This window comes from Triturus cristatus, chromosome 4_1 (genome assembly GCF_964204655.1).
Source record: "Triturus cristatus chromosome 4_1, aTriCri1.1, whole genome shotgun sequence".
In the NCBI taxonomy this organism is placed as follows: domain Eukaryota; kingdom Metazoa; phylum Chordata; class Amphibia; order Caudata; family Salamandridae; genus Triturus; species Triturus cristatus.
This window is the reverse complement of record NC_140585.1, coordinates 328305516-328333016: the sequence shown is the minus strand read 5'-3', so window position 1 is coordinate 328333016 and position 27501 is coordinate 328305516. Positions and strand designations below refer to the sequence as shown.

General features: G+C 42.9%; 1 protein-coding gene across 4 annotated transcripts in view; it reads left to right on the top strand.

Annotated features, from left to right (window-relative positions):
* Window positions 1-27501, top strand: part of IQSEC3 (IQ motif and Sec7 domain ArfGEF 3) — a 977131-nt gene that overhangs the window by 231757 nt on the left and 717873 nt on the right. For all 4 annotated transcript variants that reach the window (XM_085652293.1, XM_085652292.1, XM_085652296.1 and 1 more), the window contains exon 2: window positions 16523-16603. In XM_085652293.1, the coding sequence (XP_085508419.1) occupies window positions 16523-16603 (81 nt within the window). The remainder of the gene's footprint in view (window positions 1-16522; window positions 16604-27501) is intronic.

The following is a 27501-nucleotide window of genomic DNA, read 5'->3' as shown; positions in this document are numbered from 1 at the left end:
AATCACAGCGTTGATCATAAATTACCGGTGAGCGCGAGAAGCAGAGAGAGATGGAGAGCACCCCTGCCGCAGAAGGAGGATGGCTACAGGGATGCACTAATCAACGAGCGGAGAATTACTGCCACAGAAGGAGGATAGCTGCAGGGATGCACCAATCAGCGAGCGGAGAATTCCTGCCACATAAGGTGGATGGCTACAGGGATGCACCAATCAACGAGCGGAGAATTACTGCCACAGAAGGAGGATGGCTGCAGGGATGCACCAATCAACGAGCGGAGAATTACTGCCACAGAAGGAGGATAGCTGCAGGGATGCACCAATCAGCGAGCGGAGAATTCCTGCCACATAAGGTGGATGGCTACAGGGATGCACCAATCAGCGAGCGGAGAATTGGTCCAGCTCAGGCCTCAGTGATCGTAAAACGGCCAGAGACAGATTGGAAGAAGCACAGGGCTGAAATGCCCCTTGTGAAGTGACGTCATTCCTAGACTTAGCAGGGGAAGAGGCATTAAGGGGTTATCAGCGTTGTGGGACTTGGTATGCTGTGAAACATCATTTTCGAAACAGGTTGCGCCTCCTGTTTTCGCTTTTGTCTGTATCAGCAAACAGACCTCATTAAGCAGACGCTGCTTAAACCTGATTGGCATCTTAAAGGTCTTGGCAGTGTGGCTCAGCATCACTGGGAGAAGTCATGTGCTTTTGTTATTGGACTGATCATAGTATCCCCGCGGTGACCATTAATCAACATCCCCTCTCATCCCATTAGTGAAGCAATTTCCATCACAATATAAATCATATGGCATCAGACCTGGCTTCTATTGGCCTCAAGGGGAGGGGGGCAGGTTCACGAGGAAACCAACCTTAAGATTTTCTTCACTAATGCCAATAGATTTATCGATTGGAAGAATGGCTCGATAATGAAGCAGTAGCCCTCTGACTTAGAAAATGGCATAACTGTTCTATGTTCATACCAACCAAGTTACTTAATAACCTCACCTGTGAGGAGGGCACGGGGCCTGGGAGGGGGTGGGGAGCTATCTAGGAGGCACTCTGCCACTCGCCAAGTTCCTCACCCCTCCCCAAAAAACCCCATACAAAGAATCATTGAGGCTGTCGCCGGTGTCTGTTAATGGACATTGGCTGGTTCAGCCACTGAAAATGAGCTGGAAATCCACTGTTTACAGTGGTTTTCAGCTCGTTTTCCCTGCAAATGTGTGAACTTGGCTCTCCATCAGGTGACCGTGTGAAGGGAGCCGAAATCGTGTGACACACGGTGGTACCGTGTGAATTGGCAGGTTTGTGTGTTGATGTTTGTAAGGCTGCCTTTGCCCATTGCTGCGTTTCTGGGTTTGATCGTTGTAAGATAATAACCTCTATACGTCATGTGCTGCATTATGAGATGCTTCAGAACAGTTACATTCCAGTGTGGTGAACTTATACAAATTGACTAGATACAGCATATCAAAAATGAGCAAATTCTCTGGGCGCCTGTGGCCCCTGCGGACACTGGATGGTTGTGCTGGGAAATGTGACTCAACTTGAAACTGCATAGTTTTCGTACACATAGACTGGCCCATTGCATTTGATACAAAGATGTCAACTGGGCCAGAGTTAGAACCAAAACACGTCTACTGATCCCACAGCATGGAGGAAGCCGACAACACCTCACATTATTCAAGGCCTATCACTTTCTATTCAACCCAAATGTGTCAAAAACAAGTAAGCCCTTCCACGAACTTTGGGACAAATTCCAAAACTGTTCTATTTCCAGAACATTCAACATTACAACCACATGGAACCTGGCCCAATAGTAGAGTGGGTGTGTGTATCTCAGTTGTCTCTCACTGCTTGTCGCAAGCAGCGATCTTGTGTCATTATAAATCAAAGACACCCAGGATGCCATAGAATGAGCTCCTCACTTAGGGTTTTCTGAAGACACCTGCCCTGATCTATGTGCAATTGGCAAACAAGTCTAGTGGAGAACTTTATGATCTTAGCTAGCGAGAGTATCAGTGGAGCAAAATAACCTCAACTTCATTGACCTGAGATTAACCTTTGACAGAAAAAATCGCCAAACAGCATAAAAGAGGCTAATTGCATATGGCAATGAAAAGGGGTTATCTACAATTACTGTGCAGTGGTACATAGGCCCAAATAAGACATAACTGGGGTGGTAGGCTGAGTGAGCAATTTTCTATTGAGAAACACTTTAAAAAGGGCCTCTTTGAGCCCAGTACTGTTTTTGTTATAATCAATGCAATTTATAGACTCTGTAAGACTTGATTCACACCCCGCTCCTTTTCCTCCCCAAAGAGGTAACAATCTTAAACCTTTAATGTCATTAGCTGCCAATGGTGTCCTCTACTGCCTAACCACTGTAGGTGTCGAAAGAGTGCTAAGTAGATTACCAAAATGCAAAAGTAGATCCAGGTGCAAATAATCTCCGTGCAGAAAATGGCACGGTCATTTTAATCAACCCGCCTGCAGCAAGTTTCATAATTCTGGTATTTGGAGGTCATATTTACCTCAGTGTAGAACTGGTTACCCTTAAAACAGGCAATGGCAAAGCCCATAGGTCTGGATATGGCAACCTTGAAATGTGTTTTATTTATTTGGAAAAATATGCACTAGGTTTTTAAAAGTGGAAAAATAATAAAAATGTAAAAATGCCACTGTCTAATGGCGGTGAGCATATGTTTGCAAAAATAAAAGAAATACAAAATACGCCATCGCAAAAGTAAATAAATAAAAAAAAACTATTGGAAGCAGATACAGAGATTGGCCTTCTAGACCTCTGACTGAAGTGGATTACTTTTAATGCAAAATGCTCTCACTCACAGTGAAGAGAGATAATGGTGGTGGTGGACTGATCCCTTGCCTCATGCTGTATTGTTGTGGTGATTATATTCAAAATGCAAATAAAACTTGAACAGACCAATGGATGGAAGGAAGGGGCTGAGTTAAACATGCAGGTGAAGTTGTGTTCAAGAGTGTGATCCCCTTAAGGTGAATAGAAAATGAACAATATTTTGGAGGGTGATATAGGTCTAATTAGACATTTTGTTTGTCGGGTGGTTGAGTAGAAGTAAAAAAAAGGGTGACACCTGCAAACTTTCTATTATATTTTTTTGGTAAACATGTGAGTGGTGAGGCAGTGTGAGAAACTGGTTGAGGGGGGTGAAACCCAACTCAAGCAGCAACCACAATCCTTTTCATGGTGAGGCACAATCAAGCCACAAATTAACCGCTGCTCAACCCTCTGGTAGCTTGGCACAGAGCAGTCAGGATTAAATTATAGGAAATGTGAAAAGTATTTTTGCAGCACTTCAAACAGTAGTAAAGTGAAAACACAACACAAGAAAAATCCCACACAAATTATAAAAATATATCAAACTTAAATAAATAAATCAGAGCAAAACAACAAAAATCCAATCAGTAGAACTGGAGATATGCAATAAAAAAATGTAAGTGTAATTGTTGCATAAAAAATACACAAAGGCCCATTCGTGTTTATCTGGTCATGCGAGACCAAGAAAAAGTCACAAGTTCAGGCTGACCACGATGGAGCGCGGATCGGATACAGGGACCAGGTTAGACAGGCGATGCTGTAGTGCGAACATCCTGTTGTGATTGTGAATGGTTGGGCCAGTGCTTCGCGGTGGTGGTTGTCGCAAATGGTTGATGCTGTAGTACGATGGGTTGGGTTCATAGAGCTTTGCTTTGGGGGGCAGTGTGAGTGGCAAGGGTTTGGCACCAATGGGCCGTTCCCAGCCATGAAGAGCCTAAAAACTTCAATTCATGTCCACTGAGTTCTCACCAAGGGTCCAGGACGTTAGGGGCCCCTCTTGGTGAGTCAGGGTCTTGCTCTAGCTGGATCTGGGTGCTGGTTCAGGTGGTTTTGAGCCTGTTATGTCCCTGTGACTCTGAACAGGATCCCAACAGACTATCCCTTGGAGTCACTCTGGGAGTCCTGGGTTCAGGTGCAGGTCCAATCCCTCTGATGCACGCAGGAGGACAGCAGGGCAGCACTCCAGCAAGGCAGCAGTCCTACAGGGTGACAGTTCTTTCAGCAGCACAGCAATATTTATTCCTGTCAGATTCTCCACAGGTGAAGAAGTGTGCTGAAGGGTTGGTGTCTGGGGTCCAATAGTTATGTCAGATACCTCCTTTAAAGTGGGAGTAGCTTCTAGAGGTTTGTCTTTGAAGTGCACAGGTTTCCTGCCTCCCCTGCCCTGGCTCCAGACTAAGTACTGGGGGTAGGCAACCCTTTGTGTAAAGGCAAGACATAGCCTATTCAAGTGTAAGCAGGGCTATGCCCAGCTCAGCTCTACCATCCTGCCAGTGATGGACACCCAAGCTCTCTATTTTGTGTGGCTGTTTGGATGGAATACACAAAGACCAACTGCCAATGACACATAGTCATGTGACCCAGAGACAGGTTGCAGGTAGTAAATGTTCAAGGCAGACTTTCTAAAAGTGGAATTTTTAAAATTATAATTCAACATCTGACTTTACCATAAAAGAGGAGGATTGTTCATTATATTGCTTCATTACAAGTCCATAGACACTAAACATGACCAGTTTACCCTTTCCAATTTGGAAGGTATCCTTATTATCCTTATTAAATGTAATAAGGTAACTCCAATGTTATCCTGTGGGGGAAGGGAGGCATTACAGTAGTGAAAAAGTAATTTTGGAGGTTTCCACTACCAGGACATGTAAAACCTAAAAGTACATGCCCAATTTTTAAAATACACTGCACTCTGCCCACTGGGCGGTTTAAGTCCTACCTTATGGGTGACATATGTATTCAAAAGGAAGGTTTGGGCCTGGCAGAAGGTTTATTTTGCAAGGTCTAAATGGCAGACTAACAGGGTGCAATGGCAAACTGAAGATAGATATGCAAGGCTACTTAAGTGGGTGGCACAACAAGTTATGCAGGCCCACTAGTAGCATGGCCTCGGTCCAGGTAGTACAACTTTACTAGGGAGTTATCAGTAAATTAAAAATGCCAATTGGGAACAAGCCAATGTTATCATGTTTTAAGGAGTGAGTACATGCATTTTAGCACTGGTGGTAAAGTGCAGAGTGCACAGAGTCCAAAGGCCAACAAAAACGAGATCAGAAAAATATGGAGGGGTAAGGCAAAACGTATGGGGGAAGACCGGCTACTGCGAAAGAAGGGCTCACTGGACCCTGGTAGGCCAGAACATTATAGGCCTATCTCATTGCTTTCAAGGATAAGTAAAATCTTAAAGTAACTACTAAATGGTTTTCTCTCTAACTTTTTAGATACTAAAAACTTGCTGCACCATACGCAAACTGGTTTCCGCCCTGGTTGCAGCACGGAGACAGCTTTTCTGCTGGCCACTGACAACTTGAGAATTACTCTAGATCGAGGCAGGTCCGCTGCGCTTATTCTTCTTGACTTGGGCACAGCTTTCCCTTTTTTACATTTTATTAGCCATTAGTATGACAATACAATAACATAATATAACCGTGAAACAATAACAAGACGGGAAACAGAGATAAGAAGGAAATAAAAAAGGAAAAGAGAGGAGAAGAGAAGAAATAAAAATATGGTTTACATAATTGTAATGCTCTTTTAAAATATAATGCTTAATTAATGCACCTTTGCCTGGTATTATATTACAGTTCATAAGAAAATGAAAAGAAATCCGATGAAGGAACTAGACCGGCAATATAGAGCAGGATAGTGAAGGATCAGGTCCATTGAAGACATCCCCAGATTTGTTTAAATCGGAGCCAGGAGCGAGGACCTCTCGCCGGGGCAAGCGCTAATTTGAGTTCAAACACTTGTCTAAGAAGTATCCAGACCCCAACAGCATCAGTGCTGTTAGTATCTACCCAGGCTCTTGCAATACACAGGCGAGCACATGTGATGATAATAGACTTTAAGGACCTCTCTCCGCTGTCAGCCCCATATATGAGTCCCAGGAGAATTTTCTTCTCTGTGAGCTGAAGTTCACGACCAAGCTGCCTGGTAAATATTAGTGACAAGTCTGCCGCGAACTAGTTGCATTTTGGACAGTGTGATTTTGCTGTAGATTGAGTAGTTGCCCACTTGGATATGAGTTCGGGAGTACAATAAAGCATAAATATTGTCCTGTGTTGCTGCAATTTCAGATTGACAGAGGTAACTGATGGTCCATAGTATCCATTGCCTACTGTAATTCTTCTACAGACATGTGAGTTTTCAGAAGGCGACTAAGTTTAGCAGAGATCAGCAAATTATCGTCCGATGCTTTTACAATACGTTTCTGATAGATTACACTAATAGCGCCTTTATCGGGATTTAAGTATACCCCAATCAATAATTCTGATGTATATGGGATCTCTCGTATCTTCTGTTCATTTAAAAGATAATCCCTGATTTGTAAGTATTTTAAAAACAAGCTTTGCGGAAGCCCGAACCCATCTTTTTAAGCAGCGAACAAGCAAAACCCCTGACCATCATACAACTGTCCAAGATTAATAATGCCGTTACGCTGGCAGACTCTGCCAGCATTATCCCCGAATATTTCGGGGAATTTCGGGTTGCCCTATAATGGAGTATATTGGTTTATAGTCGGCAAAGTGTACTGCTTATACATTTCTTGCCAAATCTTTTTTCCATTGACCCGGTCGAAGCCAGAATTTGCATAACAGAAGAGGTGGATCTCTTAGGCTCTTTTTCAGGGTATAAGCTCAACTTGGCAAAAACTCAAACAATTTTGAACTTCCAATCAAACATTTCACCTACCCCCTTAGGCGTTACATGGACAGATATATATTTGAGTGTCTGCCTCATCAGCCGGATAGATGATCTTAACAGGCGCCCGTGGCATAAATTAAAGACCGAGCAATTTCATGCCCTTCTGTCTACAAACATCCTTAACCTACCGGATGACCCGGACGCTGCTGATAAAGCACTGTCGGACTGGATCCTTCAGCCACTAGACGTGCTTATTCCGGCTAAGTGGTCCAAGTGTCGCAACACCAAGTCTAGTCCGTGGTACAGTGATAAGCTTGCCAGCATGCGTAAAGTTTGCAAAAGGTTGGAACGGGTGTGGAGACGCAAATCTGATCTCGAAGGGGCGTTATCAGGCAGCTGTTAAGGACCATCCAGTCAGAGCAAGCAGCCTATTACGCAGCTGAGACCAAGGGCAGTAAGAACCTCGCTAAATGTATCTATGGTATACTTAAAGATCTTAAACAGTGCCCCATATGACATCAGATGAGCAATGTGAGGTTCTTGCCACCTTCTTTGTGGAAAAGGTGGAGAACATTTATAATTCCTTCCCGCTAGCTGCCCCATCTTTGGGCTTAGCCCTTAGTTTCTGTACCACCTACACTCTTGCATCCTTTCCATCAATCTCCCAGGACGAGCTGCGTGTGTTATGCAGCAAGGTGAAATCAGGCTCTCCTGCTGACCCCCTCAAACTGGAGCAATTTATGAACTCTCTATCCGTGCTCCTGTCTCCTTTGGGTCAGGTGATTAATATGTCCCTGTCCATGGCAGTTGTCCCTTGGACATAGAAGCAAGCAAGGGTGATCCCCTTGTTAAAAATGCCTTCCATGGACACAGCCAAACTGGAGAATTTCCGTCCCATATCTCTCCTGCCAGGGGTATCTAAGATTGCTGAGACCCATGCCAATTCCATTCTGACAGGCTTCCTGGAAGACAATAACAAGTTTGACCTCTCTCAGAACGGCTTCCGCCCAGGCCATAGCACGGAGTCGGCCCTCCTAGCAGTGACCAAACATCTGAGGGCCGCACTGGATGAGAGACGTACGTCAGCACTGATTTTATTAGATCTCAGTGCCACGTTTGATACGGTCTCCCACCAGATTCTGCTGCAACGGCTGGAGGAGGCGGGGTTTGTGGGCTTTGTCCTTGATTGGTTCGCCTCCTTCCTCTCTGAGAGGACCTTTCAGGTGACGGCTTGTCCCTTTTTGCTCTCGGATTCATACTATTCAACAAGGGGTGCCACAGGGCTCAGCACTGAGCCCTATGCTGTTTAACCTTTATGTTCAACCTTTAGCAGTGGTGGCTGGGAGCAGAGGCCTGACAATAGTATCGTACGCCAACGATACACAGTTGGTAGTGGCCCTCTGTGGTAACTCAGCGCAGGATGCCTCCACGTTCCGGAGCAATCTCATGGCTATTGCTGAGTGGATGTCTGCCAACTGTCTGCAGCTTAACGCAAGCAAGACTGAAGTCCTGTTGGTTGGGCGGGATGGAGAGCTGTGGAGTGAGCATTGGTGGCCTACAACCTTGGGCTGTGCTCCCACCCCCAAACAGATGGTAAATAATCTGGGTGTTTAGGTGGACTCAGCTCTCAGCTTCCAGGCCCAAACTAAGAAGTGGCAGGGACCTGTATTGGTATTCTGCAGGGGCTTAAGCCATTGTTAGGTTACTTTGATCTGTCCACTCGACAGGTTATCATCCAGGCTGCCATTTTGTCGAGATTGGATTACGCCAGCTCGCTCTACTTGGGGACCAACAAATCAGAGATCTTGAGATTACAGAGGGTTCAGAATGCAGTAGCCAGCACTTTTCTTGGCCTCCCGAGAACTTGCTCTACCTCTGCTGCCATTCGTCGACTACATTGATTGCCAGTGGCCAGACATGTGGAGTTTAAGTCCCTTTGCATCGCTTTTAAAATATTGAACTCTTCTTCCCCTGGCATTCTGGCCACCCTGCTCTCGCCCAAACATTCCCTCCCGCCAACTTCATTCTACGGTCCAACATTTGTCGTTTCTTCCTAGGGTAAGGAGAGTACGGGGTGAGGGGTGCGCTTTCCGCACACTGGCAGCCAAACGTAAGAATTCTCTCCCACTGTCTATTCTTAGCTTAAATAACTACTTGGCATTCCGAAAGGCAACTAAGACTCATTTCTTCCCTTCACTATAGGTCCCTTTGCTTTTTCTGGTGGTCTTTCCATCTGACTGTTTTTAGCTCCGGGACGACCCTTTGCTGGGGCAGCTGTGCGCTCTATAAGCTATATAAGCTATAAACTATATAACATAACATAACATATTATCACTTTAAACTATGAGCCACTCCTCAAACATGTTGTGGCTAAGTTGCGAAGATGGCATAGACTTTCTCTCAGCATCCTCGGCAGAAGTTATGTTATTAAAATGTGCATATTGCCTAAGTTTTTATATTTGTTTCACTCCATCCCTTTACAGATCCCGCAGTCTTATTTCAAGCGCCTAGAGAGCGCTGTAGATAGTTTTATTTGAGGGTATAGGCGTGCTAGAAGGGCCTTAAGCTTTATCAAGCTATCTTATAAGCAAGGAGGGTTCAAATCGGGCAGCATTCATGAGGCGGATTCGGACTTTGATACATGTACTCGAAGCTGGGTTGGCCTCAGTAGCGTATCAGTTACTCTGTATAAGACCTTCGACCCCAACTACTCCAAACGTGTAAGATTTAAGGTAATCAAGGATGGGCACAGCTTTCCATACCGTCTCTCATTCAGTTTTGAGCAACAGGATGAAATCAATTGGGATCACAGGGGCAGCACTAAAATGGCTAACAGTGTTTTTGGCCAACAGAAGCTGCCAAATCAGTGAAGGATCCTTCTTGTCGGAAACCCATTAGTTGGATTGTGGAGTGCCGCAGGGCGCTTCTTCGTGCCCCGTGCTCTTCAACATAAATGTTCGACCTTTTTCAGACATCATTTGTGCCCATGGCTTTACAACACTCAGATTGTCGTTTCTATGTCACCTGAAACCAAATTCACCTCCAAGAAACTTAATACATGTCTAGAACAGGTGGCCAGTTGGATGGCGGCAAGTTGTGTCAAGTTGAATGCGGACAAATCAGAGGTGATGGTGGTTGGCAATACCCGTTGCTCCGGAAACAACCCTTGTCTGCGTTAGTCCCCCACCTGAAGTCAAGAATCTTGGCTTTAGTATGGACAGAGATTTGACTATGATCTCCCAGACTAAAAAAGGTGGTGGGCACTTGCTTTGGCCTGCTAGGATCCGATAGGAAAATGTTTAAGTGGCTTTCTGCAGTATGCCGGGGGACAGTGGTGCTAGGCCTAATCCTATCACGCCTAAATAACAGCAACTCCATGTACTTGGCAGTCCTGCCTATGCCACAAAAAAATTGCAGGCCCCCAAAATGCCACTGCTCGAGCCCTCTTGGGTCTGCCTAAAATGAATTCTGCATGCCCAGCTCTCTTTCGCAACTGCATTGGTTACCTATCAACAAACGAATAGAATTTAAGGACCTATGCATCGCCCACAGGCTAATCATTCACCCAGGCTAATCATTCATGCAGCACCTCATTCACCACATAAAGCCCCCAGAGCACTGCGATCGAATTACCTCTCCCTTCTTGCTGTTCCCAGAATCAAGAGAGCAGGAGAAGGAGGTTGCTCTTTTGCTTATCTCACAGCCAAATTATGGAACTCTCTCCCTGGCCAGCTCAGGTCAAATAACAAACTTTTAAGCTTTAGAAAGCAACTAAAAACCCGTCCCTTCAGATCAACCTTCAGCCAACATTCTCTTAGACAATCAGTTGCATATCCTCCTGTCAGTGCTGGGAAGTCCGAGCTGGCCAGCTGAGTGCTCTACAAAACTGATTGATAAAACATAGCATAACAAGACCACCTCAAGGATGAGAGGTCTAACACCCTCTAGAGTCAACCAGTCCCCATTGTGTGTCCCACTCTTGAATTGTTGAGGCCACACGAATAGCGGATGAATCTCTAGCAGGGCGTTGTGAACAATCCAAATTTGTGTCGCCCACACAATCAAAGTCCCCTCCAATGATAACTGAGCATAGCATATGGGGTGCAATCAGTTTGGAAATCTTACCAATATAACACACTTGATCAGAATTATATGCATATAGGTTCATTACGCTCACATCTTGACTGTTTAGTGGGCCACTAATTATTACATATCTCCCATCTTTAGCTGTAATTTTAGCCAGCACCTGGATGTTCATGATCTCCCTATATGAGAACACAGTGGGAGAAGGTTATTAACTCAGTGCAGTTCACCTCCCCCTCCAGCTATTGGTGTGAGCTATACCTACCCTCATAGTCAGGTGATTTTCCAACAATCATGCAACATGTATCCCCCTTCTCTTTAAATAGGCCTACAACTTATATTGTGTGCTCATATTTTCAAGGCTTTGGACATTCCAAGATATCATCTTATAACTGGGTGTCATTCCTGCCATGACAAAGAGAATGTTCCAGTCCTGTCTCCCAGGTCCCCCAGTCCCCAGTTCTAACCCTTCCTCCGAGCCCTCGCTACATTTGCACTGTACCAGGACCCCAACATGTGCAACCTCAGAACACACCCAACTCCCCAGGATAGTGAGGCAACATCCCACCATCTAAACCAGCATTTTTAACCATCTTACTTGGCGCGATCGCACAGTTCAAACTGAGGGGTCAAATCTTGCTGTAAGGCGCACAGCCCTGGCAAGGTGCCGCATCATCCAGCTATTACTCCTATGATTAATACATGCTACGTTCGACCCTCCTCCACCCATAGGCAATACATTACTGATTTTGTGAAAAATGATGCCATTTTAGGACGTGGTGCCCTCTGCATCAGACTGGGCAAGCTTCTCCAAGGATGCTTTGACAGTGGTATCTACTGATCTGAGCGTGAAACTGGGTAGGTCCAATCCACTGTCAAACCCAGGTGTCTTGACCAACTCTGTGTCAGTGTCCATTCCGTTGCCTGTTTCACCAGTATGTGTGGGATCCTTTGTCATGGCAGAATTCTTTATACCTGCAGATGCCTCTGCTGCCCAGATTCTTTCAATTCTCACTTGGTCCTTGGGAGGATAACCCCAACGAGCTGGTTTATTTCTCAGTCTAGCCTGTCTCAGGGGTCGCTGGGGTCTCCATTCTGCACTGTCCTTATCTGGTGGTGTCTGAGTCTCCACCTGGTTTAAGACATCCTGGGGTCCTGTGATAAACTGCAAGCCCTCATCAGTAATTGCCCTCAGCTTGGCTGGAAACAGCATTGCGTATTTTACACCAATCAGGTGCAGTTGTCTCTTGACTTCATGAAAGAATGCCCTTTGTCGCTGTACTGGAAGTGTAAAGTCAGGGAAGATCATTACTTTTTGATTCTCTACTCAGAGCTCCCCTTTTCCGTGGGCTTGTTTCAATATGTGATCGCAATCTTTGAATTAAGGTCATTTTGCAACTAGGGGGTGAGCCTGGGTGCCTAACGCAGGTGATCTCGCTGGCACCATGTGGGTGAGAGTCAGTGTGAAGAAATGGGATAGTCACAAAGGCGCCACTGTTTCTCTCAGCCAAGTTCCTAGGAAGGTAATCCTCCCTCCATGCTCTCAATAGACCAATCACACAAGTATTATTCCTCCTGTTTGGTGTACAGAGTCTTCTGCTCTGTACTCTAGGAATCTGGCTCTCGCTGTTATGTCTTTCATTTTCTTGAATAATTCTGTAGTGGTCGGTTTTAATTAGCTGTGGCTTGTTCGGTTTAGTGATCCTATCCCTCCATTTTGCGCTGATTGTCGCGCTACAATCCGATTGTGGTCACTACTGCGTCCATTTTGAGCTTGAGGGCATCATGTCTTTAATAGCGGCTAGTATGAAGTACTGTTTATCTGGCTGTGTCTCCCAACAGCGTCCTGGATAAGGCTGCTGTTGCCCCTCGCGGTCGCTTGGTTGCTTGGGCATGCTCGAGTCTTCCATGTTTCCAGCCTTCCATTTTAAATGGCACCCCATGCTCCTGATGCTATTACCACCAGTGTGAGTCATTTGATTACTCTACAGTCGTAAATCTCCGGTAGTTCATAGACATCTCCAGGTACAGGAACCCCTATGGGTTCTGTCTAGTGCTCTGTCCTGCATCTTAGTTATGTAATGGTGATTGTATAAAGGCAAATGATTCACTTTGGCCTGACTTTAGCAGGGGCACCCCTGACGCCAGCGTTCCCTCCATGGCATAATATGACTGATGCAGATTTAGATGTCCCTGCTGGTGGTCCAGTTCCTCAGTCGATATCTTGGAAGTCTCTTTTGAAAAGGGGCTATAGGGTGTCGCCTGCCCGTCAGTGTCAGTAACTATTGTACGCCCCTCTCTATGGAGACAAACCTAAGGAGACGCTCAGCGATTACCAGTCTCCTCAAACTCCAGTTGCCCCTATTGCATATCTCAATAGGTGATGTTGCAGCTGAGCCATCGTTCCTTTGCAGGCAGCCGGACACGCCACCCACATGGCACCGCTCAGTGCAGTCCAGTGCCGGTTACACCGTCAGGTCCACGTTTTTTTCCATGCAGTCACTCTCCACGGCTGGCTGTTGTCTGTCTGTGTCAGCCCCCAATCAGTCCGCCAGCACTAACTTCCCACAAACCGAGAGCATTCAGGTTATTGAGGAGCTCCTAGACACTAGACCCAGACCGATTCAAGTACCTACTTCCTTCATTATCTCTCTTCTACCTGCAAACAAATTATTTTGTTTCCAATGGGAATTACTATCAACAATGCTCTGGGACCAGCATGAGAGCCGTTTTTGCGCCCAACCTGGCTAACATTTACATGAACCATATAGAACAGAAATTTGCTCTAAATATCACCAATATGTATCGCTCCAACAACAAATATTGGAAAAGATACATAGAGGACATTTTTCTTATCTGGGAGTGAGATTGAATTTAACAACCTTGTCTTGTATCTGAACAGCATTCAAAAACACTTGACATTTATCTCCACAATACATAAGTCAACCATAGCCTTTCTTGATCTCAATATCCAACACGCTGAGGGGACACTATATACTTCCCTTCACAGAAAGCCCACCGAGAGTAACACGCTTCTATCATATAGAAGCCACCACCCCCATGCCCTATGTGATGGATTACCCTTTGGCCAATTCCTGCGCTTGCACAGAAATTTTACTCATAAGGAAGATTATATGTTGGAGGCAGATACAGTGAAAGCTAAACTAGAGGCAGGAGGATACCCCAGAAGACTAGTGAGAAAATCTATGAAACGCGCCTGGTTCTGCCCCAGGGAAGAATTGCTAACCACCAGAGAAAAACCAACAGTAGACAGACTGATTTGTGTTATTACATTTGGTGTACACACCAACAAAATTCGGAAGCTGATAACCAAAAATTGGGAAATAATCAAAATAATCGACCCATAGATTGACACCCCAACGTTTGCTTTTAAACACTGTAAGAACATCAAAGATCACCTAGTTAAATCATCTACAGAGGTCACTTTGCGTAAAAGCAACTCATTAAAATCCACACGGGGCCTACCTGAAATCAAAGGCCACAACAAGTGCGGGAATTGTGTTTCCTGCACCTTTACATCAAACACTAACGTACTTCAACATGCAAGTTTGAAGCACACATTGGAATTATTTTCCAATTGTAATACACGAAACGTAGTATACTGCATATGGTGCCCTTGTGGGTTACCATACATTGGCCAAACACAACAGCCAGTAAACGCGCGCATTGGACAACATCACAGACAGATAAGACGCTCTGTTGCCAATGTCCCTTTGGTGTCTCATTTTGCTGAAAAAATTGTACTGCATTGAAAAATACTCACTTCTATAGATGGGCTTCACACCTTGCCCGCCATTGCTCCACTGCGCAATGCCGTGAGGCAGTAAAACCAAGTGTAACTCTGTCCCCCCTGCTATTCTCAGGTACAGACCACCATACTGAACATTCGAGATTCAAAGGTCAGCGCGACAGCACCCCTTGTGATTAACATCAACTCCAGGTAAAACCAGTCCCCAGAGGGACACATTTTAATGAACCACACCTAAAGTGCGCAGGCCCTAATTGTTTACCATTCTTAACAGAGTTCTTCATCACCGTCTTCATACACGTCTCTGTGTATCATAAACACAGTAACAGTGCTCAGCTACCCACAGAGTGCCAGCCTTCACTCTCACTTGGGGTAAGGTTTCCTTAGTATGTATTATCATTAGTACAGATAGCCCTTACAGCACCTCTACCATCTAGCCTTCTGTCCCTATACTTGATATTCTTCTCTTTATTTTTCTTCTCACATAATCCGTACCTGGCTGGGTGTCCTTGTGAGTATCTTGTTTTCCTTTTTCTCCATCACGTACACCTTACGCGGCTGCGCAATCTACCCGTCAGGTACTCTTGAATTTTATGACCTTTTATCCAATTGGTCGTATTTGTGCCCCTACATGGACCATATGCTTATTTCATTATTTTTTCTTTTCCTAGATGTCCCTAAATCCATAGGTCCTGATGAGACCCTAGATCACGTATAGGGTCAAAACGTCGTCGGCAACAAAAGAAAGCGCACCATTAACAGCGCGTATTATTGTATATAGCTGCTGTATATTGTGTATTGAGTTGTTAAATGGTCGACTTTTTTGAATACCTTGGAAACCTTGTAAAATACTGTCACAATTATGTCACCAATATTTTAGGTTCCTGTTTCTCACTGGGGACACTACGCACATTTTTTTTTTATTTGTATATAGAATTTTGTTTGTGAAATATAAAATACGATTGTATCAAACCAAAACCATAGGTGTATGTGGTTTCTTTGCCCTCATTTTAACCCTTCCATTGCAATTGTGCATCTTATTATCTATATATGGTTCTATTATTCCACAGGAACCACTGTTTCTGACAATAATTTACCCACCCAGGCTCCTTAGTGAGTTGGGTTCCTTTGTCCTTTTCTCGAGCTCTGAGGCCCTAGCAGCCATCACCATTTTGATATGAGCTACGGCTGGGGTAGCTGTTTCCTCAGGACCTTCACGAAACCCTCCAATCTCTTGGTTACCCAGCAGTCTTGGGTGCTCTGTATTTCGCAAAGCATTTGGAGTGCAAGAGGGCCAATTAAGATGTTGGATGGGGCCAGATGTCAGTAGCCCGCTGGGAACTCCGTAATGTGCTTCCTGCTGCTTCTTCTGTGCCAGACCACAGCCCTTACCTCCCCTGCTATGTCTTCGTTCTAAAATAGACAAAAAAATCGGAAACAAGTAATGGAACTGATGGCCATGATTGCCAGTTTGCTCCTTGCTGTCACAAACATGCAACATAGGTCTAAAAATGTAACAAATTATCAATTGGTTCTGAGCAATCAGGGGGAGGGAACATTTTGTAGATTCTTCATTAGAGATTCAACTGAGTAAATGTTTTTGACAATGCACATTGTAGATTTTGTTCAGTGACAGAAAAGCTTACTGCCAACGTTTTCTTTGATCTGCAGATCATAGGGTTGAATCCTAAAAAGTTTAACCTAGCCTCTAACCTTTAGAAGAACCTTGAGTACCATTAAATAGTAGAATACATTATGTGTAATTTACATGGTCTAGAAAAAGTACAAGTGCAGAATGAAGCACTATATATAAAAATACGTTATTATAGTTCCTAATATTACTATTTTGTATTTATGCTTAGCTCCTGATCTAGCAGACCTGCCCCCTTCAGTGTTCATTTGCTTGATTGACCTAAGTGGCTACTTTCTGACCACATTTTCTTCTTTCTCAACAGGAATGAGAATGTCTTGCATCAGTTTTGCTGTCCGGCAGCTGATGCTGACCAGAAGCCTTCAACTGCGTGCTCCTTGCCAAGGTGAGAGACTCCTGTCATTTTCTCTCTCCCTAGCTCTGCCCTATTTCTCACCTCTTCTTTCCATACATTTTCCTACTTTTCTTTTTTTCTTACCAGATTTCTAACTATCTTCCTCTCTTTCTTCTTCCCTTCACCCTGGGCCTGTCAATAAACTTGGATGTGTGCAGTTGGTGAAAGAGTTTGTGAGAGGAGTTGTCTGGTGTTGCATGGTGTGTCTTTAGGTGGGAAAGCCATGTTTATCTTCATCCCACAACTAAAAACCGCTGAGGATGTGTTGCATTGATATGCAATAATTTTTTCCTCATGGGACAGTTTAGGAGGTAAACTAGATATGCCTTGGTCTTTCCACAGATTTGCTCCAAAGCATCTTTGGAAATACACTAAATTTGTTGTATCCCTATCTCTGGACAAAGCGTACTAAGATTCGCTCTGCTTACATATTTATTTTTAATAATTAATTTTACTTTTACTCTGCACCTAGGTAGAGAACAGTACAGCAATAAAGTCAAGCTGCGCCTTAATGCTCCGACAAAGGGTTCTTTATTAGTTTCTAAATGAGCTCCAAATGAGGGCCATCTTGATAGTCCTGTGTGAGGAAATCTCATAGTTTTTCCCCTTGAAGTGAGGATCAAAAACCCTATGTATCTACCTCAATTTATGGCAAATCAAACCTTATATCCCACTGAGCATATGACCAACCTGATACGCATGGGCACATTGAACCCAGCTGATTCCAGTATTTAAAGGCCACACATCTATTGAACAGTCTCCTTTTGGCTACAGGTAGCATGTCATGTGAAAGTCCCATGGAATCCTCTATGAGGGCACTGCACTATTCTAACCCCACCATCTTGAATTAGGTATAATGCCAACATTGATTTTTGAGAGGTCTCCCACACACATCAATAAAACATCTGTTACTGGATTGCGGGATGTGTCTGAAGCATTTGCTCTAAGGGCAGTAGACACAAATACCATATGCCTCCTCAGCATCAGACACTGGATGCTAGCCCTTTTTATTACTGTTGCTCTGTGTTGGTACAGCGGTATCTATGCATCCATAATGACCCACCACTTTTTCACCTTCTTAGCCGAGGTCAGAGACTCTTAATATTAGTGGAAGTTTTGACCTCTGCTAACCCACGTCTGCCATAAAAAACAATGGCTTCCCATTTGGCTCTCAGTTTGTGATCACTGTTGAACATTCTTTACTGTGTGACCTTCAAACAGCTGGCCAATATAAAAAAGTACTTTGAATTTAGTAAACATGTACATAAATATTTGCATATCACCACATAACATCCACTCATCACTGGAAACGTGGTAAGGAATGAAAGTGGAAGAGACAAATCCATATGAAAGTTTATAGACAAGAGAGGGGATCTTTGAAGGCATGAGTTTCTGAAAGAAAGGGAGCTATATTTCCTGTTTGTGATCATTGGGATAGAAAAACTCTAAACCAAGACAATGCCTGATTCTTGTCTCTAGCCATGGATTCTGTTCTTTGAAATAGTACCCTGTGATCCTTGGTTTTTATAGGCTGTGCCTCAATTGAAGAGGCTTTTATTGATTGCTCGCAAAATTTCAAACTGTAATTCGTCCATAAAAACCTTTATTACTTTTTCTTGGAGCTCTAAGCGAATGTGAATATGGCCATAATGAGATTATAGAAATCCTTGAAATGACCTATCATCTTTTTTCTGTTAATGGGGAAATGGCTATCAGACTAAAAGCTGATCACACAATAGGCGTGTTAGAGGGCTCTACAATTTCTTTCTTAAATGAGAGCATCACAATGCCCTTGTTAAGGTATATTAGAACTGCCTCACCTCCAAATTTCAATTTATGAGCAGTAGAACTAAGCGTACAAAAATGAGAAAGTGAACTTTCATCACCCAGATGGGACCCGAAACCTGGAGGGAGTAGGTAAAGTTCAGATTGGATAGAATGTCTGTAAAATTCAGAAGGTCAACAAGATGGAGTGAAAAGAGCCCAGTAGCATCAGCAGAGCTAGACTGGAAGAGAAATGAAAAGAGGATATTTTTAAAATGAAAGTAGGCTCCAAGTTATTATTCACAGGACACCTCTTCTTTAGTTCTCTTTAGAGAAAGGGTCTGGATAAGGAATGATAGTACAGTTTTCACCAACCGATAATGGCGTCACTCACCAGGAGAGGAGCAACAGGGAAGTATGTTCAGAGAATTGTAAATCGCGTAGCGTCTGTCCATCTTAAAGATGGTTATGAAGGCTTTGCTTCTTTGCATCACTAATGAGAATGATTTGAGCTGTCATCTCACTTCTTCAGGTTGTGTAAATAGATGATAGAGTGCACACCAGTTTTCCTTATTTACTCCAAGTAGTAAGATGCTCAAGGCAATAAGGCCTGCGTGTGAGATTGATTAGTGCTCTGTCCCAAAAGCACGATTCAAATTGTCAAAATGAATTGGTGCAGCGTCATGCACCATTCAAGCTGCACTGCGAGTCGCGCAAACCAGCAAACCAATGTATATTTGAATCCAGGTAAAACACGCTTGTTACAATTTTATTCCGTGACTGTCTCTAAGTTATCCAAATTCATAACAGAGGCAATGTATTTCCAAGCTTCAAATATTAGCGACATGCCCATCCAAGCTTTATCCGTTACCACGATGGAAAATTACAATACATCCTGGACAAGCAAATCGAAATCCACCCAATGCATTTCGGGCTGTGTTAGCCCTTCTTCAGGGGTAACTAAAATGTAAAAATGAACCCATCAGTAGCGTAGAAAATCTTGTACTGCGTACTTGTATTCATGTTTAATAATAACTATAAACATGAAGGGTTTCTACGCTGCTGACGGGTTCATTTTTACATTCTGGTTTCCCCTGAAGAAGGGCTAAAACAGCCCAAAATGCATTGGGTGGATTTCGATTTGGTTGCCCAGGATGTATTGTAATTTTCCATTGTGCTAACGGATAATGCTTGGATGGGCATGTCCCTTGCATTTGATGCTTGGAAATACATTGCCTCTGTAATGAATTTGGGTAACTTAGAGAAAGTCACAGAATAAAATTGTAACAATCGTGGTTTACCTGGATTCAAATATACATTGGTTTGCGCGACTCACAGTGCAGCTTGAATGGTGCATGACGCTGCACCAATCCATTGTTCAGGTAGTACCACATGTGTAAACAAATCTTTACCATAAGGATATCCTCTTACACACCCTCGGTAGAGTAACTGAGTACTTGAACTACTATTCAAAGATATGCAATGGATATGTGGTGTTATTGCATTTATGTAGTAATGGGATTAAAGAGCCGCCCCAAGTTTTTATAAAACAAAAACCAGTAAGTACCACAAAAATGAGATTAAAATGGTAATGTGAACATGGGGATGAAAGCCCCTTGGAGGGATAAAGACCCCTTAACCAATTTTTCAACAAATAGAATATAAAAATGGCCATAAAATTTCATGGCGGTGATGTTGCTTACATTCCAATATATATAGTGCCACTTCATCAGTTGAAGGACTCTTCAAGACTAAGCTCAAACCGTTTATCCGCATAGCACCTGGCGAATCACCAAAAGCTGGGCAACTAGTCAAAGTGTCTTTCTAGTTCTCCTTCAGGGCTCGTGAAAGGAATTCTTCCCATTAAGATGTAGACATCTCCGTTTCTCACACATTTCACCTCCCAGGCACTCCAGGCTTGGTAGGCATACTGAAACAGCAGGCTACAAACTCCACAACAGCCCACAAACGCCATGTGCCCAGAAGTCAGCCTATTGGCTCTAACCATGATAGCAAGTCCTTAGTCTACTCCTGTAGAAATCAGGGCAGGTTTTCTAGTTCTTCCTATGAGTGAAAATGGAAATATGCCATTTTTATATGAACTCTACAAGGGACACTTTGTCCGGCAGATAATTATTGAATATCATGGTACAAGAAGTTGCTCTTAAACCAATTCCTAGTTGTTATTAACGTTTCCCATACACACAGTGTTTCTAAAGTATGAGGTGATGCAAATCCTTAGAGAAGTGACCTGCGGTTAAGGAAATCTCACAGACCAGGGTCAGTCCCGAAAAGATAAAAGAGGCCTACATTTGTACGAAAACAAATGTGTGGCACTCCCGAATATTCAAACAGCCAGCACACAGCCTTGGAGAGTAGCAGGCAGGAATTCTGACAGCGAATGGAGCCAGAGAGCTCAACAAAGTCCCCGTTCAAGATGGAGAGGTAAGAGTGAGTACTTCACATCTTCTTGTCTTGTTATGCTTGGGGCCCAGAATTTCATCTCCTCCTATGTCTCCTGTAGTTACCATACTTTTAAAGCAAGAAATGCTGACAGCTTCCAGTGGAAGTAACGTGCACACATACACAAGGTTTTTTTTACTTCTGGATCATTTGTGAATTAGACTCAATGACCAGGTTTTTTCCTGCATTAGAAAATGTCATTATGTTTTTCAAATTTGAGAGATGTATTCAACCAAGTCTCAACATTTCATCTTAACAGTTGCCACAAATCAAAGTATAATACTTAATTATCATTTCAGGAGGGGTTCAGTTGTGTGGGATCAGCAATTGATTGATTAGCCAAAATTGAATTGGATTTTGTCAAGAGAAATACCTTTCGCATTCACACACATAGGTAGGTAGAAGAGGTATGTGTAGAAGGCGGGTCTTAAAGCGGTTCAATAACAACAGTGTAGTTCAGAACAGATGGAGAAGGATACATGAGTATGGTCACAGATTATATGAGCTGTATGGAATATGTAGAAAGAGAGGGCCCATGCAACTGATCATAGTCTGAGGACAATCGTGTGCGATAGGAGCCCCCGAGAGAGGGAGCAATACAGCTGCGGTACACACAAGAGGGATAGGGCAATAGATGCATGCATCAAAGTGGGCAAGATGCAGAAAGGGTGTGAGATGTACTTCAGAGAAAGATCCGCAAGGTTGCCAGAGAAGTCTGCAGGGGTGTTATGTGTCCATTGAAATACCTGCAAGGGTGACATGGCCCTGGGAAAGCTTGCCCCATAGACCCAGAGTTGTGCCATAGAGTTAAAATACAAGAAAAGTTAGAGTTACACTGCAGCACAAGAGATACACATAGAACGAGATGTCTATTGGTAGAGAAAAGTTTAGATTGAAGGGATCTACCCATGGAGTGAGATCTGCCTTAGGTGCCCTTGGCACAGAGACGTACCATGGGAAAGAGAGCCACGAGAGGTGCCCGTGCAGCGGTGGCGGTACCATGAAGGCTGCCTTCAATGAGTAAAAATCAATATGGAAGCAGCCTTCACGGCACTGGGGGTGGCTCCTGGTGTGCTTTGGTGGCGGTGTTGTAGCTTCTAGTGTGAAACTGCTCTAGTGGGAACAATTGCCGTTGTGGTGTGGCTGACGTGGAGTTCTGGTATGTTGTTGCCCATGAGCATAGCTCCATTAAAGGTAGTTTCCAGTTTGATGCCTTACAGGAAGGGAATAGTTAGAAAAATAAAATACTTTGAACTGGAATGTAGTGAGTGAGGGAGCAAAGCCAGCAGTCCTAAACCTTTTTGATTTAAAATGATGTATGTTACAATACAATTTGCAAATACTCTGGCTACTAAATATTCTAGAAAGTCAATGGTTGACTACTGAAGCTACCCTTCATGAGAGACGCTGGAAGCTATCCCCCAAGAAGATTCTTAAAAACTGGGACCAAACTATTGTTTGTGCAGAAGAATATTCACATACATTTACTAGAGGTTTTACAGGGAGCTTTAAAGAGACTTTCTCAAAATATTCCAATACTTTTATGGTGTGGCAATCTATTCAGATCCTTGGGAACTTCACATCCTCAATCTCAATTGATAATACTTTAGAAGTGCAGTTTGTGAATATCATTTTGTAGAATGCTTGCACTGTTTTTGTAGTAATACAATATACAGTTTGAGAATAGCCCTCAGGGCCTTCATGTAAACCCTATAGTAGTCATGTAAGCTCTAAACGTGTCCTAGTTTCTTATTGCAGATGGAACAACATCATAATCTATTAAATCAATCATAAGATGTGCTTGTACAGTGTACCTCCTGAACTCAAGTTTTTAAAAGTGCTCTCATATGGGATAATAAAGTAAAAGGAGGCTCTGAAATAAAATGTCTGCCTAGGATCACACAATTTGAACATGCAGGGAAGCCGGAATCGATTCCAAGTTATCTGGTTTCAAATTTTGAAATTCAGACACCATATTCTCTCTGTCTCTGTCTTTCTTGTCTTATAGCAAAGATCACTGTTATTTTATTCTGGGACCATGATGAAAAACCAACACAGGCATAGCTAACCCAACTACCAGGCCAATAATGCATTTATTTGAGGGTGTCACACCCCAAACACCCTTCTGGAGCAACATCCCTGCCCTTCTCCTTTATACCTTTAGCTCAGTTTTTCATGTTAATTGTCCTTAATGCCTTCCTATGCCCCAATCCTCCCTCCTTCATCTGGTTCTTGTTCCTCTCCTAAATGTTTCTCTTTTTACTTTTGTTTCTATTTTCCTCCTCACTGGTCTCCTCTATCTTTTGCCTATCTCTCCAATTGCCCATGAAGTTTAAATCTCCCTATTACACCCTCGTCTGCTGTTTTTTTAATGTATTTAAATTCTTTTTTAACTTGATTTCATACTTCTCCTTTCCTTCTTTTCTCTCTTTTTGGATTTTTTCGATTTTGTAAATTTTTTTCTTCTTGTCACTTTATTATTTTTTCTTAATTTATTTGTCTGTGTCTCTCTTTATGTTTTCACTCTTCTTTCTATCGCAGCAATTTCAGTTTCCATCCTCCTTCTGTTTCCACCATGCTCTTTCTTTCTTTGTTGTTTCTAACTTTCATTTTACAATGATTTTTTCTTTTTGTTTGCTTCCATATTTGTCTTTGTTTCCTCCAATTTACCTCTTTTTTGCACCTTCATTCTTTCTCATCCTTTCATTTGCTCTTCAGCTTTTTTTCTTAATGTTCAGTCTGTCTCTCTCTCTCATGCTCTCTAATTTGTGTTTTTCTTGTTACTTTATTTATCCTTCATTTTCATTCTTATTTCCTTCCTTTCATTTTCCTTTTCCCTCCCATTTTTCTCTTTCCTTGTACTTAAACCTTTCATCTTCATATTATTTTCATATTGCTTTCCATCTTTACTTCCATTGTTTGATCCATCGTTCCATCTTTCCTTTCATCTTCCCTCCCATCATTCTTTTCATTTACAGTTTTCTTTCTTCATTTCGTTTTTATTTTTCTTTGTGTCTTCATTTCATTGTTCTCTCTTCTTCCCTGTTCTCTTTCCTTAATTATTTCGTTCAACCTTTCTTTCCTCATTTTATTCTTTTTGGCATTCAGTTCAGTTCAGTTCAGTTCATGAAGCTTTATTCGGTACATATAAAATGACCATAAAAGCACAGCAAAAAAGAATAAAACATACATTTGGGTATCAGGTACAACAAGTTTGCAGACAAAACCTAAATATTACAAATATAATAGGTTAAAAACACATACTTTTCCTGGCCTTAATAGATTGGGTTAAAAACATAGCACTAAAAAAACAGATCTTGACATGTTGTAAGTTAAAAATTAGGCTCATAGCCTGATTAACTGTACGTACACCATATTTAAAAAACATAGCTTTTAAATAGGCAATACGGAAATTCATATACAGTTTACAGATTAAGAGAAAGTGCTTAGTGCTCTGTTTGGAGACGCCATCGCACATGCAGGGCTCCTGCGGATGTTTCTTAAGTGTTGGTAGTGCCACTAAGTGATGAGCTATACCAAACCTCAGTCTGGTCAGCACAAACTTATGGGATGGCCTTGTCACCCATACTAGATAAATGGGTAAACCTTCAGCAATGTTGTGATTATTATAAAACATAACAGTAGATAGGGAACCATTAGCAATAGCCCGTTTCCTTGCAGCAAATGCCAAGAAATTTATTTTCAGCTCTTGTTTCGGTATTAAAGATGCTGCGTTAGGGTCCACCAAGATGTTTAAATTAAATATCTCTGAAAAACATCTAACAACATAATTTAACCAGGGTATATTTAGGAATTTATCCAACGAGAAACAATCCTCAATGACCGATCTATTAAAAGATTTTTCTTCCTGGAGCCAGATAGATCGCCAGATCATGAGTGGCCTCAAAGATAGTTGATCAGTAAGAAAATTAGTGTCCAGCTCTCGATGGATAAGCTCAGTACAAGCAGTAGATGGTAGTGACAGGAGTTTTTAAAAAAAAGCATTTTCCTCCAACTGCAAAGTATGGGCATGAAAGTGTCCCCAGACACCCGCCCCATACAGAGCAATACTAACGCACCTAGCTTGATAGATCTTAAGCATGTCCCTGGTACGTCGGTCCCCAATCTTCGCAGCAAATCTGAAAACACCATGGGCATTTTTTGCCATTTTAATACGAATATTTTTAAATTCATTGAGCCACTTTCTATCATTCGAGAACGTTATACCTAGATAGCAAAAAGTAGCCACTTGATGCACCTTGTCTTTATCTATAATGTACGTTTTACTCTTATTGATAGTCAACTTCCTATCCTTAATAAAGGTAGAAAATCTATCAATCAAGCGCTGTAATCCTAATGGAGTTCTGGAAAGCAAGACAGCGTCATCAGCATATAATAACACTGGCACAGGGGAACCTCTGATCTGTGGGACATCTGCTTTAATTGTATTTAAAATTGCGTCGATTCCGTTAATAAATAAGATAAAAAGGAGGGGGGCCAGTACGCAGCCCTGTCTAATACCTCTTTTTACACTAAATTTTGGGGTGCATTCTCCTTTAGTCCCAAAACGCACACAGGTTTTTAAATTCCCATACAGTCTAGCGAGAAAATAAATTATACCTTCTGGAGCCCCTAACTGTAACAATGTTGACCATAAAATTGAATGGTCAACCATGTCAAAGGCACTGCTAAGGTCTGCAAAACAGAGGTAAAGAGAGCCTGGCTTAGCTTCCCAATCAATCAAGATTTAAGCACTGATCGAGTGTGCCCCTGCCCTTTCTAAATCCATACTGGCTGTCAGCTGGATACCCTCTTGCTCGGCCCATTCCTCTAACCTCGCTAACATGATTCTGCTCATGATTTTGACAGACGAATCAAGGAGAGAGATGGGTCGATAATTTTTTACATCAGACCTGCTGCCTTTTTTATGTATTGGTATAATAATAGATTCCCCCCAAGTTTCGGGGGTCTCAGTACATATAGCAGCATTAATTTCTTTCTTCTTTCTTTTCTTATTTCTTCTACCCTTATTTCTGTCTTACTTAATTTTATTCTTTCTTTCATTCCCTTTTTCTGTCCCCTTTTTATTATTTGCTTCCTTTTCTGTCTTCCTCTCCTTCTCTTCTTATTTCCATATTTCTCTCATTCTTTTCATTCTTTTTTATTATGTTTTTATTTCCTTCTTTGCAGCCTTCAATTTTTTCCATTCTTTTTTCTTCCTTTCTTCTTTCAATCCCCCATTCATTCCTTCCCTTCTAATTTCATTTATTGCCTCTTTGCATCTGTTTTTTCTCTCTTCTTTTATCCTGTTGCCCTTCCTAGCTCTGTTCCATATTTACTTCCTACTTTTCATTAATTCCTTCTTTCTGTGTATCTTTTTTCATTTCTTTATTCCTTTATTTCCATCTGTGTTACTTGCTGTTCGTGTTTTCTTATTTTTGTCTGCTTTGTCTCTTTCTTTCTGGTTTTTTTTTACTTCTTCCATCTTTCTTTCTTTTTTTCTTTCTTTCTTATCATTTTTCTTTTGTTCCTTCCAAACATCTTACTCCCTTTATATCCTTCCATCTTTATGACCTTCATTGCAGCCTTCTCTCAATCCTTCTTTCTTTCTGTGATCTAAAATTGAAATTGCCTCCCTCTTTTTTTTTCTTTGGCATTTAAATGATTTCTTTCTCGCTATCACATATTTGCTCCTGTTGGCACACCCTGGCCGTGTTACGTGATCATCTTTCTTGCAATGTTATTTATAAGCCTTTGCTTCACTCCCAAGACCTGGAAGGCACAGATCCTAGATAAGAAGGGCGAGAAATAAAGATGCAATTTGCCCAGTGGCAACCCCTGCTGAAGCTAGTACAGCGGATGCTTGTCTATGCGCTTGTACTGCAATAGGAGTAGCTTCCAGTGTGCTGTCACAGCAGTAAAGGTTGTCCCTGTAAGAAAGGGAGACAGGCTTTGTGATGCCACCGGAAGGAGGATAGCTAGTCATGGGCTGTCACTGCAATAAGGACAGCTACCTGTGTGCTGCCGCTGCATAGAGGCCCGCGACCCGTGTTCTGTCAAGCAGTAAAGGAAGCCCTCAGCCTGCATCACTCGAGGAAGAGTGGCTACAATGCGACATCACTTCAGCGGGAACAGCAGCCAATAGGGCGTTTCTGCGGTATGGCACCTTCAGGGACCGTATTACAGCTAGTGCCTTGAGATGGTGATGGCTGTGCCACGGGGCAATGAGTGTTTGTGCTAGCTTTTTTGCACCTCTAGGATACTATGGTATTACAAAAGGGCCCGCAGACCCCCCCTCTGTAATTCCAATAGCACTGGCACACATGTAGCGCCAGCGCTATCTTCAGAAGTGGTTTGCTCATTTGTATGGGGGCGTGGCCCCATCTGAATTAGGGAATCCCTTTGGCTCTGCGCCCACACCGTATTATGGACATGGGCGCAGAGGTAAACATGCCCTTTGGAGGCGCACTAACAATGCGCCACATAAAGGTAGCGCCTTCTGGGGGCAGCCCTCTGAAGGGGGAAAGAGGGTCCAGTGGACCCCCCCAGATATCCTCTCACTGCACAGGCCTGCAGGGGAATCTCTGTTTCCTGTTTATATGCAGGCGGGTTGCCGCCTGCTCAGAGGGCCATAGAACGGCTCTGAAGCTGCAGGTCTGTGT